The 15,155-nt window shown below is 49.4% G+C and overlaps 1 protein-coding gene across 6 annotated transcripts in view; it reads right to left on the reverse strand.

Moving 5' to 3' along the window:
* AMPD3 (adenosine monophosphate deaminase 3) overlaps positions 1-15,155 on the reverse strand; it is a 50,463-nt gene that overhangs the window by 22,788 nt on the left and 12,520 nt on the right. For 5 of the 6 annotated variants that reach the window (XM_070803686.1, XM_070803683.1, XM_070803685.1 and 2 more), the window contains exons 3-4: positions 3,806-4,010; positions 513-675 (exon numbers count right to left, since the gene is read on the reverse strand). In XM_070803686.1, the coding sequence (XP_070659787.1) occupies positions 513-675; positions 3,806-4,010 (368 nt within the window). The remainder of the gene's footprint in view (positions 1-512; positions 676-3,805; positions 4,011-15,155) is intronic. The other variant, XM_070803687.1, reaches the window with a different exon arrangement.

Consider the following 15,155-nt stretch of genomic DNA (forward strand, 5'->3'; position numbering starts at 1 on the left):
CTCTCGTTTCATCCTCACAACAGGCCCAAAGGAGAGATATTATTAGTATTCCCATTTTACAGATTGAAAAACTGAGGTTTGGAGAAATAACTTCCTTTCCCAAGAAAGTGGTCTTTAGGTATTTAGAAAGTGGAGCTTAGATCGGAATGTGAGTATGCTGGACTCCAGAGCCAACTTCCCTGCCCTGAGAACACACCCTCTCTACCTACCCCCAATCCATGCACCTCACCACTAACTTGGTATTTACTGTCTGACTGTGTTTAAATATCCAGGCGGAGACTGCCCATCTCCCAAGATCAGAGACTGCCTTTCAGCCCCTCCACTCCCCACAACTTGTACAGCTCAGCTCAAAGCAAGGCACCTGGTGCACACGGAATCAACCCTTGGGAAACTAGCGAAGAAATCAGCGTAGGAGAAGCCATCTGAGGGAAACACATCCAGCCAGTAAGACATCCTGACCAACTCTCGGGCCGTGCCCCGCTGGAAGCCCAGCTACCGCCACAGCACCATACCTGGGAGGCCCTCTTCCAGGGGCGTGGTGTCCAGCCGCCGATGACCCAGGTACTGGGCCGTGGTGCGCGGGAAGCGGTGATAGGCGAGGCGGGCATACTTCTCCCGGATCATCAGGGCCTTGGCCAGGCTCTTGGCAGCCTGCTCATAGTCCTCCACGGTGATCTGCAGGAAAAAGTTCAGAGAGCAGGCCTGAGGCCGCTGACCTAGTGAGAGCTGCCGCAAGGTAGGCCCAGGACAGACAGCGGGGAACTTGGGTCTGAGGAGCATCCCCACCATGGAGGGCACAGTGGCTCCCTCTGCCTGACAGTTTGTGCACACACCGTGGTGTATGCTGCATGCCTGATTTCCTGTTGCAAGCCTCCGACTGAGGGGTGTGCCCTGCAGACGTGCAGCCAGCCCCGGTAACAATCTCAGCCACTAAGTCTCTAATGAGCTTCCGCGGAAGATGACACTTCACACGTGCTGTCACACGTGAACGCTGAGGGATTAAGTGCATTCTGGTGACTCTACTGGGAGGGGCTGCTTGCCTCTGGCCTCCTCCAGATTCTGCCCTGTGTACCTCTTCCCTTTGCTGATTTTGCTCAGTATCCTTTTACTGTAGTAAATCCTAGTCATGAGTGCAGCTATGCGCTGAGTCCTAGGAGTCCTCCTGGCAAATCATGGAACCCCCTAACACAGGAGGAGATTTGGGGCCGTTGGGAGGGAGGCAGGTACTCCAATGTGCACACCCCAGGCCAGCACTCAGCACATCAACCACAAGCCAGATGCTGCGGCACCCAGCACATGAAGAGGCCCAGCCTGGACCGTGTCCCTGATGGAGTGAGCATCATCATGATCAGTTAAGAAAATACATGGGTCCTTCCGAGTGCTCAGTCTGCTACCCCAGCCTTCTGATTCATCTGGCAGTCACCCCAATCCACCCAAGCAACACACGCTTATGGGATGGTTCCTTTCCATAAGTTTCACTTTGGTCCTCATTGCCACTCATCTCACCACTGGGGAAACAGAGACCCAGAGAGGATAAATCACAGAAAGTCAGAAAGTCACACTTCAGACCCTGAACGGATTGATTCCTAAAGCCCAAGGATGCTCTGCTTTCCCAGAGCTGCCTCGTACTCAGAGACAAATGAGATAAATGCCCACCTCCCAGTGCACGTGTTCATCTCTGTCTGTTGGGAAGGATGCGTGTGGCAGAAACCTGAACGTGTTGGGGGAGAAAACAGCCGAACAGTCACTCATTCATAAGAGGGGATAAGAGATGCGGAAAAGGGAGGTGGCAAGATGGAGCACAGAAGGAGGAAGGCTGGGGCCCACTCTGCTTCAGTGAAAAAAAAAAATCACTTTTAGTTTTGAAATGTTGTGAACATACAGACAAGCACTGAAGATGACAGACACCTGTGCATCTACCTTCCGGAGCGGACAATTTTAACATTTTTATCACTGTTTCGGATGTCTTAATAGATCATCTCAGATGCAGCTAAAACTCTACCCTCAGAGGAAGGTATATATCTTTCCATGCATGTGTTTCTACTTTTACTTTTGTTTCCCCGTTGCTTTTTATTAAGGAAGTAGCTTCTCCTTTCCTGACTACATATGTCCCCATAAGGGGGTATTAACTCCATTTTACACCTTCTGATGGCTTCTGAGAGCTCAGGTGAGCAGACAACACCAGAGACAAATACGTTCCTGCCCACGACAAAGCCAAACACGTCATCTGCAGCACTGACTGACTCAGCACAGCACGGGCTCGGGCCAGGCCTGGAGGTATCAGAGACGAGTTCAGCATCCCACCAGACCAGCCAGCTTGTTACCACTGCACACCTCAGGCCTGGCAGCAGACCCATGGGGCCCAAGGCGACCTGCAAGGTCAGCCTGCCACTTACGAACTGGTGGCTCTCAGGGGACCAGTCTCCCGGTTCAGAGGCTCCGTGCCCTACAATGTGCCAACAAGGAGACTGATAGAAAAGAGCCGGTTAACACACCAGCCAATGTCCTCCCTTCAGCTGGCCCTCAGCCCCCTCTACTCTCCCTTTTGGCCACTCTGCCACATGCAGGAAGTTGGGTGGGCACCATGGATTCCTGGTCACGAAGCGATATCTCCAAACAAGGCCTGTGCTATTTGCAATCCAACCAAAATCCCCATCCATAGAAAGGAACTTAAAGTATGGTTCATCCACACAGTGGAATATTTTGCACCTGTTTTAAAAAAAAAAAAAAAAACAAGGAAGTTCTTGATAGAATGATATAGCGTTATCTTCAAGATATACTGTTAAGGGAAAACCTAGGCTCAGTATAATGTATGGTAACCACCATTTGTGTAAAAAGAAATAAATCAACTACATGAGCATAGAAACCATGAGCACGGTAGGTACACAGTTTACTGTGTGAGAATAAATAAGAAACCAAAACCAAGAACTGCCTCAGGGGAGGCGAATCGGGTAGCTAGAGGACTGCTATAATTCTGGGGCCTTTTAAGTTATAAGCCATATGCAAAGATCTTCTATTGATTTTGTTAAAATAGAAGAAAATGTATAAGAGTAATAAGTCACTCTGCAATACAAGTAATAAGTCACACTTCTCAGATACACTGTATATCCTAAGAGTACTGTTAAAAAGAAGAGAGGATAACAAGCCAACTGAGGCATGAGTATAGGTTGAGGGCCAGGAAGGCAGAACCAAACCTGGAGCTAAGTGATATTTCTCTTCAAGAAGCAATAAAAATTCAGCATCCAGCCAGGTGAAATTAGCACATTTTCAGTGGCTGAGTTAACTGACTTGGGGCAAACCAAGCTTGATCACATTCTTGTCAAGTTCGAGGGTCTCTTCCCAGTTCGAGGGTCTGGCCTATATTTAAGAACATGAGTCCAGGCACAGAGGAAGAGCTGAATCAGCAATACCTGATGGCATGCAAACCAATCAACACCAGGACTTGAATCCATTCAACATCTGAGAACTCTGAAGGGCCCCAACTGGAACCATCTCCAATGGGCTACAGGAACAGAGAGCGGGGTTCTGGGCTCAGAGACCACATGGAAACTACAGGCCACTGGATGTGCCAGCCTGTAGCCCCAGGCCCTCCCCACAAGGACAGCAGTACCCTAGACACACACCCATACCCACCACCTTGCCTAGAACCCTCCTTCTCTCCAGACATCTGCCCGCCATCTCCCAGACACTCACAGACCAAGCCAGGCTTTGGGGTCTCGGCGTGACCCCAGGGACCCCAGCTTTTGCAAAAGGCGTGCTATGCAACACTCACACAGCCTCCAGAGAGCCCACGGAGATGCCTTACCCCAGCACAGTAGTCTCCACTGATGGTGACCCGCTGGAACTCGGGCACGGCATAGGGTGCGGGCGCAGGCAGGGGAGTGGCTCCGGGGAGCACGGGGGTTGCAGGAGATATGGCCGGACTGGCTGTCGGGGGACCCTTCCAATCTTGCTGTGTCGGCATTTGCAGAGACAGGGACTGGGATCGAATCATCTTAAAACTTTTCTTTCTAAAAGTCAAGGACATGCAAAAGTGTGAGACAACAGCAGCTAATCGGGGAGAGTGATGAAGACTCTCTGTTACGGACATGGCAGGAGAATTTGGCTCTGACTAATCAGCGGTGCTGGCCCTACCGTTCAGAAGTTTCTAATTATTCATGCCTTTCTCTCACATACGTCTCTCCACATGCAACATCCCAGACACCCCTCTATGCAGCCACTAAGAACTGCTTGGGCTGTGTTTGCACAGCACGTGGAGCAAGTAAGTAGGCAAATGTCTCAGAAGACAGACCGCAGGCCACGCAGCAGGGGTCTAACACCGAGGGCAGAAGAGGTGAGGACGATGTCAAACTGGCCAGCATGCTGTCTTCAGATAAGCCGAACTCTGAGTCCCAGCCTGTGAAGAGTCTCAATTACAGCGCATTTCACAAAGTTGATCATTTGGGGCACTGGAGCCAGAGGAGACTGTGACAATCAGCCAGTCCACCTCCTGTTTTCAAAAAGGAAGAGTCAGGGGTTCACAACGTGAAATGACTTCTATGAAGTCCTAGCCAGGCAGCTAGCGCTCGGCGTCCCACCTCCCTGGCACCCCAACTCCCCTGCTGCTCCTTCCTCCAGCCTGGCAGTACCCTCCACCTGCTGCTGGCTCAGGCACAGATCTGTAGCTCTGTAATGGGAAAGTAACTGATCAGCATCAATTTCAGGTCCTCTGGACCTGTCACCTTGACACCAAAAGATGATTTCACAAACTCTTAGGGAAGTAGGCACAGGTTGGTTTAAACTGTCATGAGCTCATGCTTATTTGCAAGGCTGTTTTGTGAATACTCACCTTCCTCATTAACTAATCAGTAATGTTTCAAATGACACCACCGTAAGTTCTAGGATCCCTGGGCAGGAGGCTCAGCAGCAGGGAGATGACACCATCAGCACTCCCCTCTCCCATGTCTCTTTCTGTCTCCGAGGGAACCCAGCACTGCTGCCCAATGATGTCCAATGCCAACAACCAGCCGACTGCTTGCCCTCCTATGCCACGGGGCCCAGCAGTGTCCTGGGTACTATCCCAGCACAACCGGAGCCTACAGCCACCAGCGAAGGACTCAGTGACAACCGTGACCCTCCAGAGCCCCTAGCACCTGCCCCCTTCTCCAGGCACCAGTGACAAGTACAGGCTGTGGAGAAATCGGTAAACAGACCTTATGACTGACCCGGAAGCAGCTGTCTTCCTCCTGGCCCTTGGCCAGACCTCTTCTCACAGACCCACAGCCCATTTTTCAGGAACCACAGTTCCCTGCTCTGTCTATACATCCGCTGCTTGCCACAGCTCTCTGGTTCTTATCTGCCCATATGTGTTATCACCTCCTCAGGGACAAGGCTGTTTACACTTGGAAAGTGGAGGTGGTCCTTTTTCAGAAGTCTGTTTTTGCCCTGGTCCTGACCCTGCATAACAGATATACTGGGTTTTTCAGGAAACCCAGGATGAACTCCAGGAACATCCAGTCAGGCTTTTCTGAGCCCGCCATCTATCCATCACATGGAGCTGAGTCAAACATCCCATTCCAAGGAAGATGCCAACTCATGCCTGTCAATCATTCCTTAGAGGCAGACTCACCGGAAGTGATGAGGTTCCCACTTTAGCATCTTTCAGATATTCACACCTAGAGGAGCCATTACTTTGGGCTCCCTCTCATGTTCTGACAGGTTCAGCCAGACCCTGTGAGACTCTGGCCTCCATGTCGCTCTTGTCTACCAGGCCACTGTTTTAATCCCTCTGCCGACTTCACCCCCAGAAGCCTCAGCCAATGTTGCCTGAGGACCAATCCTGCTAAGGAGAAGCAAGGCGATATCTAAGATGACAAACAGGTAAGAAAATTAACAAAAAAAAAAACACCAACCACGATCAGAAAGTTAGAAGGCTGCTTAAGGCAAGAGGCCACCAGGCTTATCCGAGAAATGACCATATCCCTCTGCCCCCACGAATAAGCCACCAGCTGGTCCCCACCCCCCCTCACTTCTCCTTCTTGAAGACATCCACGATGACTCTAGTCTTGGTCACCAGGTGAGCTCCAAAATTATCACAGGTGAACACAGGCTGGGGATTTGGACTTTGTAGGGATAAGGTACAGGTTTAACAATAGATTGGGTCCAGACACCCTAGGCAAGTGCTTGGAACAACCAGAGCTAACCATCAGGCTCGTCTCTAAGAAAACTGGAAAAACTAAACAGAGCGCCCTGCATTATCTTCTATGGCTGCACGATAAACACGAGCCTGGTGACCGCAAGCAACCCCCACTCGCTGGCCCACAGATCTATACGTGAAACATCCGGGTGGGCACGGCTGGGCTCTATGCATGCCCAGGGTATCAAAAGGCCAAAACCAGGAGGTTGGCCACACTAGCCTCTGAACTGGAGACCCTGGGAAAGAGTCCGCTTTCATGCAGGTGGTTGGAGAATTCATCTGCATGTGGCCCTACACTGAGGCCCTGGCTCCTCACTGGCTATGGGACAGGGCTCACCCTCTGATTCTTGCACATGGCGCCCTCCATCTTCTAAGCCTGGCACAGTGCCTGGCTCTGGCACTTGGAATCTCTGACCTCCCCCTCCGTGACCCCCTGAGAACACTCCCTGCACTAAGGGCTGCTGTGACCAGGTCAGGCCCGCTCACCTCCCTGCCTTCAGGTCCACTGAGCCACACAGCACAGCATAATCACAGGAGCGATGCCTCATCACATTCAGAGGGTCTGGAGATTAGGGAAGGACACCTCTGGGGGGACGTTCTAGAAACTCTGTCTACCACAGGTCCACATCTCATTCCCATTCTGTGCAGCTGAGGCTCAGCCACAAAGGTGGAGAGCGGCAGCTGAGTGACTGAGAGTGTGTGTGTGTCCTAGCCCTCTCAAGGCTGTCTGAAGCCCCACCTGCGTCACAACAATGAAGTTACCAAATGCTTTTTCTGAACTATAGAACCATGCAGTATCCTGGCAGGAAAGGATTTTAAAGCTACACACCCCAATCCTCTAAGGCAGCCTTTGTCTGAATACATCCAGGAACGGACAGCTCACTACATTTCTGAATAAGACGTCAGCAGTCAACCATTTATTCAAAAACCATTTCCCAAGGACCTACTCTGAGCCATGCCAGTGCCAAGCACGCAAATACAAGGTGAACAAAACACGATCTGTTGCCACTGTTAGAAAGCACTTCCTTGTCACGGGCCAAGATCTGTCTATCCGCAGTTCCACCTGCTGCCCCTCGTGTGAGCCCTTGGGACACAGAGTAAGCGGGCTTGCTCTGCCACAGCTGGCCCACCCGCTCCCTTCCCCACCCACACACCTGGCAGAAATGCACTCCTGCCCAAGAACTGGCAGGGAGTGGGGCTATAAGGACACCAGCTCCAGCCCAAGCTTGCGGGCCCAACGGGCCAGGGAGCAGCTTTGTCTTCCCTCCTGGGCCCCAGGGACCTTCCTGTCCCACCAGACCCTCAGCTAAGGACACGACCTGGTCATCTGGGCTGTTAGCAGGCATCTCTCAGCACCTGTCTGCTGCCCCCAACTCTTCTATGGCCCTTGCCTGTCCCTGTCACTCTCTGTGTTCCCACCCTCACCCTGCCCACTCCCCAGCCCTTCCCTGCTCCTAGGCACTCCAGTTAAGAGCCCCAGAGCCTCCATGCTCTTCCAGAGAAGAGTCAGCATCTTCTCAGGGGCCTGCAGCCACTGCCCTGTGAGGTCTGGCCAGGGCAAGCTTTCACCAAAGGCTCTGAACAACATACAGTGGGTCAGGAGGCACAGTGGATTTCACTTTACTCAACAACGATGTGCCAGGTCCTGGGGCTAGACGGGTAGACAAAATACTCCTCTGACTCCAGAGGCTGACCTCGATGTCCAGACAGTTCAATAGATTATCATCACAGGACGTGGGTAGTGTGATGAGACGACCTGCTATTTCGGGATCCCAGAGGAGGCTCTAACCCAGACTGAGGCTGGGAGCCATAGAGCAAGAGGGTCAGAGAAGGCTCCCTGCCTCATTCCCAGAGGGAGAGGGGAACATTCCCAACTGGGAGACTTGTTTGAAGCCCCTCTATACACATACACACACACACACTCGGGTTGTTTTGGTAGCCCAGACCACTCCAGGTGAGAATTACTATGCTAAAGGCTCGAAGCAGGAGTCAGACACCAGCACAAGGTTTCATTAACAATCTGAACCTGAATGGCATTAAGTGGGGCAGGCATTCGCACTTCCACAGGCGTGTCTGCTCCTACTGCTTCCACTGATTCACGTGCAAGTGGGGCCCTGGGTCTAAGCAGGGGAGCAGTTGAGGAGCTGCCACCTACTCTGTGACTGAAACCAGAGACCTCAGCCTGTCTGAAAGGGAGAAGGCGGGCAAGCTGACTGTGACACATGCTGTATGGTGGGCACCAAAAGGTGGGTGTGCAGAGGGCATAGAGCACATACTCAGTGTGTCTGACTGCGTGGGTGCAGCCGACTTGCACATTGAAGCCCGCCAGGGATGAAGGCAGAACCTCAACCATCTCTCCCTTCACCTCCCCCCGAGACCTACCACTGTCCTCCCGCCGCTCCTGACCATGTGTAGGTCTCTATGGACCTCGCTCTCCCTCTCCCCAGTCCTTCTCAGCTACTCTTCCTCCCCAGAGAGCACAGTGAAGTATGATCTTCCTTACCTGTTAAGTCTTAAACTCTCTTCTTAACTTTAAAAGCAGATAAATTAACCTGTTTCAAATGAAGCTCCTTTGTCAATGGCCCTGAACTTAGACATGACTTACCCCTGATGTAAGAAGTTTCATAAAACAAAATGATTTAGCTGTGCTATGTTCGATTCATAACAAATATGTTTATCTAGTTTACTCAGGGAAGTAATTGCTCTGGAGAGTCCCCTTTTGCTGTTGTTCAGTCGCTACGTGGTGTCTGACTCTTTGTGACCCCATGGACTGCAGCACGCCAGGCTTCCCTGTCCTTCACTATCTCCCAGAGTTTACTCAAACTCAAGTCCATCCAACAACCTCATCCTCTGTCGTCCCCTTCTCCTCTTGCCCTCAATCTTTCCCAGCACCAGGGTATTTTCCAATGAGTTGGCTCTTCCCATCAGATGGCTGTCCCCTTTATACTCTAAATAAAAAAAAAAAATTCAGTGTGGCTTTTAAAAATGAAATTCATAATTCCTGTATCTGAATCAGTGCGCGCTGAACATAATTGAAACTTCTCTCCGTGACTCAGCGTCATCATCGCATTATTCAGTCACCAGCTTAGAGACATTTTGGCCAAAGACTGCTGTGCTTTGAATTCTTGCGTCTGATTTTCATAATTATTCTGTTTCCTCTCTCACTGTGAACTGTTAAATAATAACAAAAACAAGAACACTGATGATGTCTAAGCACGTGTGCTAAGCAGCCATCCTTATTCGCTCATTTAATTCTCACAAGGTAGGTCCATCATCCTTTTCTGCAGATCAGGAAATAGGAACTTAAGGTCCTTGCCTGAGGCCACTCAGTCATAAGACACAGGCCATCACTTGAACCCAGCTGGTCTGGTTCCAAAGTCTGAGTTCGTAATCACCGCACAACATGCCCTTGACTCTGCCTATAGAAGTCCCTCTCCCACTTTTAATTTGCTTCCTTAAATCTGTCACAGGATAAGAAACAAAATAACCAAGCTTATTAGAACTCAGTGTGAAATAAGAACAGAAGATGGGATGAGAATTGGGGGGGTGACAGCTAAAAGGTACAGGATTTCTTTCAGAGGGGAGGGGTTGAAAAAATGTTCTAAAATTGACCATGGTGACGGTTGCACTTTGCAAATGTACTAAAAGACCACTGAATCGTACACTTCAAAAGAATGGATTATATGGTATGTGAATTACACCTCAATAAAGCTGCTTTAAAACAAGAAGTAGAGCGCCGAAGGAGCCCTGATGTGCACTTTGGCTGCACATCAGATATTCTTACAGGGTTGTCACCCATGCTGGCTACATTCCAGCTATGTATATTTGCAGGGTGGCTGAGCTCTGGCTAGGTGAGATGATGAGATTCAAAGTGAACAACAGAGAGCTTCTGGGTGCCAGCAGGGTTTTCCAGTCTTCTTGTCTTTGCCTCCTAACTTTGATTCCATAGACAGCCTACCCCTCCCGCTCACCTTGACACACCTTGAGTCTCAGTAGAGGCCTGGTCAATGTCATCTTCCTAAGGAGGCAGAGAGGTCCCTGCAGCAAGACGTCACTGCTGACCTCCTGATCTGGCCTGCAAACCGAGCGCCTCTTTGCGCAGCCTGGGGTGCCAGCTCCCTGGAGAGGGCCCCTAGCCCTGGGAGGTTTATGACTGAGCCCAATTCAGCTCTTAGAACTGCTGGAATCCTGACAACAGCCTCTGCGTTTTAGGGGCTCATCTTTCTTATTCACAATCCAAGTTTCTCATTCTTTTTCTAAGAAGCTGTTTACTTCCAAGTTCTAGCTAGTGCCTTTACATTAGAGTTTAAATAATCTTTTTTATTTTTTTTTTTAATAATAAGAGAGAAAAAGAGAATGGTTGTACAAAAAAGCTTTCTCCAAGTACCAGAAACATTCGGGCTTGTCAGAGGTGCCAGGGCGAGGGAGACCTTTTTCCAAACTAGAAGTCCCATCTAATGTCACAGTTTGAAACACAAATCCACAGACTCTGGGTATCTGGAAACCTGCTTCTGGCTCCAGGCCTGGGGGTTCCTTGCGAGAGGGCTCCATGTTACCAGTTACATTCCAGAGTGTCAGGGACAAGCAAGAGAAAAAGAGGAAGCTGCAGAGAGTGTTCCGCCTCCAGACGGTTCACTAAATATTTGCCTAACAGTGCCTCTACTGAGCAGCGAGGCTGAAAGCTAAAACTGGGGGTGCACAGCTCCAGAGGACACCAGGACGTCTGACAAGTAGTCCAGGGACCAGATTGTGCTTTGGCAGAAAAGGAGCCAGTGGGCAGCAGGGAGCTGTGGTCCAGGTTTCCCTCCATTCCATTCAGCGGCCAGCAATTACAACCTGGAGAGCAGTCCCCAGTGTCTCCACACTGAACCAAGGACCCCAGGCCTGACTGGAGATGGGACAGCCTCGTGGTTAAAGTGTGAGGGTCTACATTCAAAAGACCTGGGTCACTTACTGGCTATGTGTCCTAATCTGCAAAATCAAGATAAGAATATCCACTTGATAAGCTTAATGTGGACCTAACAAAAGCAAAAGAGATTAAGAAGAGATGGCAAGAATACACAGAAGAACTGTACAAAAAAGATCTAAATGACCCATGTAATGAGGATGGTGAGGTCACTCACCTAGAGCTAGAGCCAGACGTCCTGGAGTGTGAAGTCAGGTGGGCCTCAGGAAGCAATACTACAAACAAAGCTAGTGGAGGTGATGGAATTTCAGCTGAGCTATTTAAAATCCTAAAGGACGATGCTATTAAAGTGCTACACTCAATATGCCAGCAAATTTGGAAAACTCAGCCATGGCCACAGGACTGGAAAAAAGAATCCCAAAGAAAGGCAATGCCAAAGAATGTTCAAACTATCCTACCAATGCACTCATTTCACATGTTAGCAAGGCAATGCTCAAAATCCTCCAAGCAAGGCTTCAATAGTATGTGAATGGAGAACTTCCAGATGTACAAGCTGGATTTAGAAAAGGCAGAGGAACCAGAGATCAAATTGCTAACATCCACTGGATTATAGAAAAAGCAAGAGAATTCCAGAAAAACATCTACTTCTGCTTCACTGACTATGCTAAAGCCTTCATTGACTATGCTAAAGTTTGTGAACAAACTGCAGAAAATTCTTCAAGATGGGAATACCAGACCACCTTACCAGCCTTCTGAGGAAACTATATGCAGGTCAAGAAGCAACAGTCAGAACTGGACATGGAACAGTGGGCAGGTTCAAAATTGGGAAAGGAGTAAGTCAAGGCTGTATATTGTCACTCTGCTAATTTAACTTAGGTGCAGTGTACATTATGCAAAATGCTAGGCGGAATGAATCACAATCTGGAATCAAGATTGCCAGGAGAAGTATCAACAACCTCAGACAAGCAGATAATACCAGTCTAATGGCAGAAAGTGAAGAGAAACTAAAGAACCTCTTGATGAAGGTGAAAGAGGAGAGTGAAAAAGCTGGCTTAAAACTCAACATTCAAAAAACTAAGATCATATAACTCAGTCTCATCACTTAATGGCAAATAGATGGGGGAAAAGTGCGAGCAGGGGCAGGTTTCATTTTCTTGGACTCCAAAATCACTGCAGACAGTGACTGCAGCCACAAGATTAAGACGCTTGCTTCTTGGAAGAAAAGCTATAACAAACCTACACAGTGTATTAAAAGGCAGAGGCATGTCTTTGCATTCAAAGGTCCATCTAGTCAAAGCTATGATTTTTCCAGTAGTCAAGTACAGATGTGAGAGATGGACCATAAAGAAGACTGAGCACCAAAGAATTGATGCTTTTGAACTGTGGTGCTGGAAGACTCTTGAGAGTACCTTGGACAGCAAGGAGATCAAACCAGTCAATCCTAAAGGAAACCAACCCTGAATATTCATTGGAAGAACTGATGCTAAAGCTGAAGGTACAAGACTTTGGCCACCTGATGTGAAGAGCAGACTCACTGGAAAAGACCCTGATTCTGCGAAAGACTGAGGGAGAGGAGAAGGGGACGACAGAGGATGAGATGGTTGGATGGCATCACCGACTCAATGGACATGAATTTGAGCAAACTTCAGGAGATAGTGAAGGACAGGGGAGCCTGGTGTGCTACAGTCCATGGGATCGCAAAGAGTCGGACACTACCGAACAACTGAGCAACAGAGTTTAATATACAGATTAACTTAGCCCACAGTAAGGTTGCTGCCCATCTCTACTGCAGGAAGTTGGACAGTTAAACTTTCCATGGGGCTTACTGTGATCCAGGCCCTGCCCTAAGCCTTTTACATGTTAATTCCCTCATTGCTCACAACATCCCATGAAAGTAGCTCTTGGACTGGTCTTACTTTACAGATGGTGAAAACCTGGGGCACAGAGAAGTTTCCTAATGGCCCAAAGTCACAGAACATCCCAGTGAGTGGCAGAACACAGCAATCCAGGGAGCCATGGCCACTCTGAGGTGGTGTCTGTGGTGGCAGTGGGGAAACCGGATGTCTTTCTCCTACCACATAACCACTGCTCACCAACACAGGTTAGGTTCTGGGCTGGGTCCTTGGGATACAGTGGGAGCCAGACACAGTCCTGAGGGAGCTTCCAGTCAAAGGGGGCAGACAGATGCAAACCAAGACCACCACAACCTAACAAGTAGGGAAAGAACAAAAATTCTGGAGAGAAGGTTGCAGAGGAATTTCTGGAAACCCTGGAGCATCATTTGGACTCAAGAGTAAGAAGGCTTGCTGTTAGCCTGGGCATTGATAACAGAAGAATCTCTTTTGCAGATGTCAGGTCCAGTGTCTCTCTGTAGGAAACTGACCTCAGAAACCTATCATTTCTAGTAATACAAAAATGTCAGGACTCCTTCTCTTCTCATTATTAAGGGTCCAAAATGCTCAATTCAGAAGACAGAAGGTCCTGCAGAGCATTTACTTCATAACATCTGTTCAGCCAGCAAAGTATGGACGAGGGCCTCCACAGTCAGGCTCTGCTTCACTCTCCAGGGTAACTTGTGACCACCTCACTGGCTAATGACACCAACGACCCCGTCACTTCACGGGCTTACAGCCCCTCAGAGGAAGGAAAACACTTACATTCTGCACAATAAAGCTCTGTTCTTGCCCTTATACCAATACTTGATTTTTCACTACTTTCCTAAAAAATGTTACCAAAGTACTGAAGTTCTATACTACCAAGGAAGGAAAGGACTTGCCTTTTAAAATGAGGCAGTACCTTAGGAAGGACCTGACGATGGACTGGGTCGCAGAGAGGGCTCAAGTTCCACTACCTTAGCTATTCAGGTCTGCAGTGTGCCGGCCAGGCAGGCACCTAGCTAGAGCCCCACCAGACACTTTCTCAAAGCTTTCTATTGTTTAATTCTGCTCTCCCAGGTGAGATGGGCTTCCCAGATGGCTCAGAGGGGAAAGAATCCACCTGCAATGGAGGAGACATGGGAGATGCAGGTTCAATCCCTGGTTTGGGAAGATCCCCTCAAGAAGGAAATGGCAACCCACTCCACTATTCTTGCCTGGAGAATCCCATGGAGAGAGGAGCCTGGCAGGCTACAGTCCATGGGGGTCACAAAGAGTTGGACACGACTGAGTGACTAAGCACACAGCACAACACAGGTGAGATAAACTGAAAGGTGAAGGCTTCCCAATGCACTTAAAGATCCAAACTACTTATCAGGGAGCACAGGCCAGTCTGGTCTGGGCCCTGTCTAACCCTCCAGATGCAGATCATGGCACTTCACCCTTAACCACACCTCTACTGTACACAGGCCTCCCTGAAGATACCTAAGGGCCTTTGTCCTGGCTCCTCCGCCTATAAGGCGCTCACCCAGCTCTACAGTAGCTGGCTCCTTTACACCCTTGCATCAGCTACAATGTCACCTTCCCTAACTACCCAATCTGAAAAAGGACTCTCCCTCTCCATGTGTCAGCTGGTTTCTGGCTGGGCTTGGACAATGGCAACCAGTGGGGGAAACCAGAAGGTGCCAGAAAGATTAAAGCCAGGTATCTCTTGTCTCCATCTCTGCCTTTGGAGGCCATCTCTGCAGCTGTTGCATCACCCCCTAGGCTCCAGTTTCCATTGGAAAGGCCACTGCAGTTCCAACTCCTCCACCCCAAGCTCCAGCAACCCCACTTCCCTCCACTGTCTCTCCAGTCTGGGGGGACAGCTGCTTCCTACTGTGTCTACTGTCTGGGCAGCCTCTCTCCCCCCTGCTTGGTTCTCTATCACCTCTGTAACCAATTTCCTGCGAAAACATCCTACTTCCAATACTCAAGGTGTTTCTGCTTTTCTGGTTAGACTCTGACTGACACAGCACTTATCACAACTTGTCATTTCTCAATTAATTTGTCCAGTCAATTATTGTCTAGACCAACTGTAAGCTCTACACAGCAGGGACTATATCTAGTTCATTAATATATCCCCAGTGCCCAGCACAACACCTGGCAAATAGTGAGCTGAGTTAATTAACAACACAAAGTACTTGTCAAGTGATGAAAG

The sequence above is a fragment of the Bos indicus genome, chromosome 15, assembly GCF_029378745.1.
Source record: "Bos indicus isolate NIAB-ARS_2022 breed Sahiwal x Tharparkar chromosome 15, NIAB-ARS_B.indTharparkar_mat_pri_1.0, whole genome shotgun sequence".
NCBI classification, from domain to species: domain Eukaryota; kingdom Metazoa; phylum Chordata; class Mammalia; order Artiodactyla; family Bovidae; genus Bos; species Bos indicus.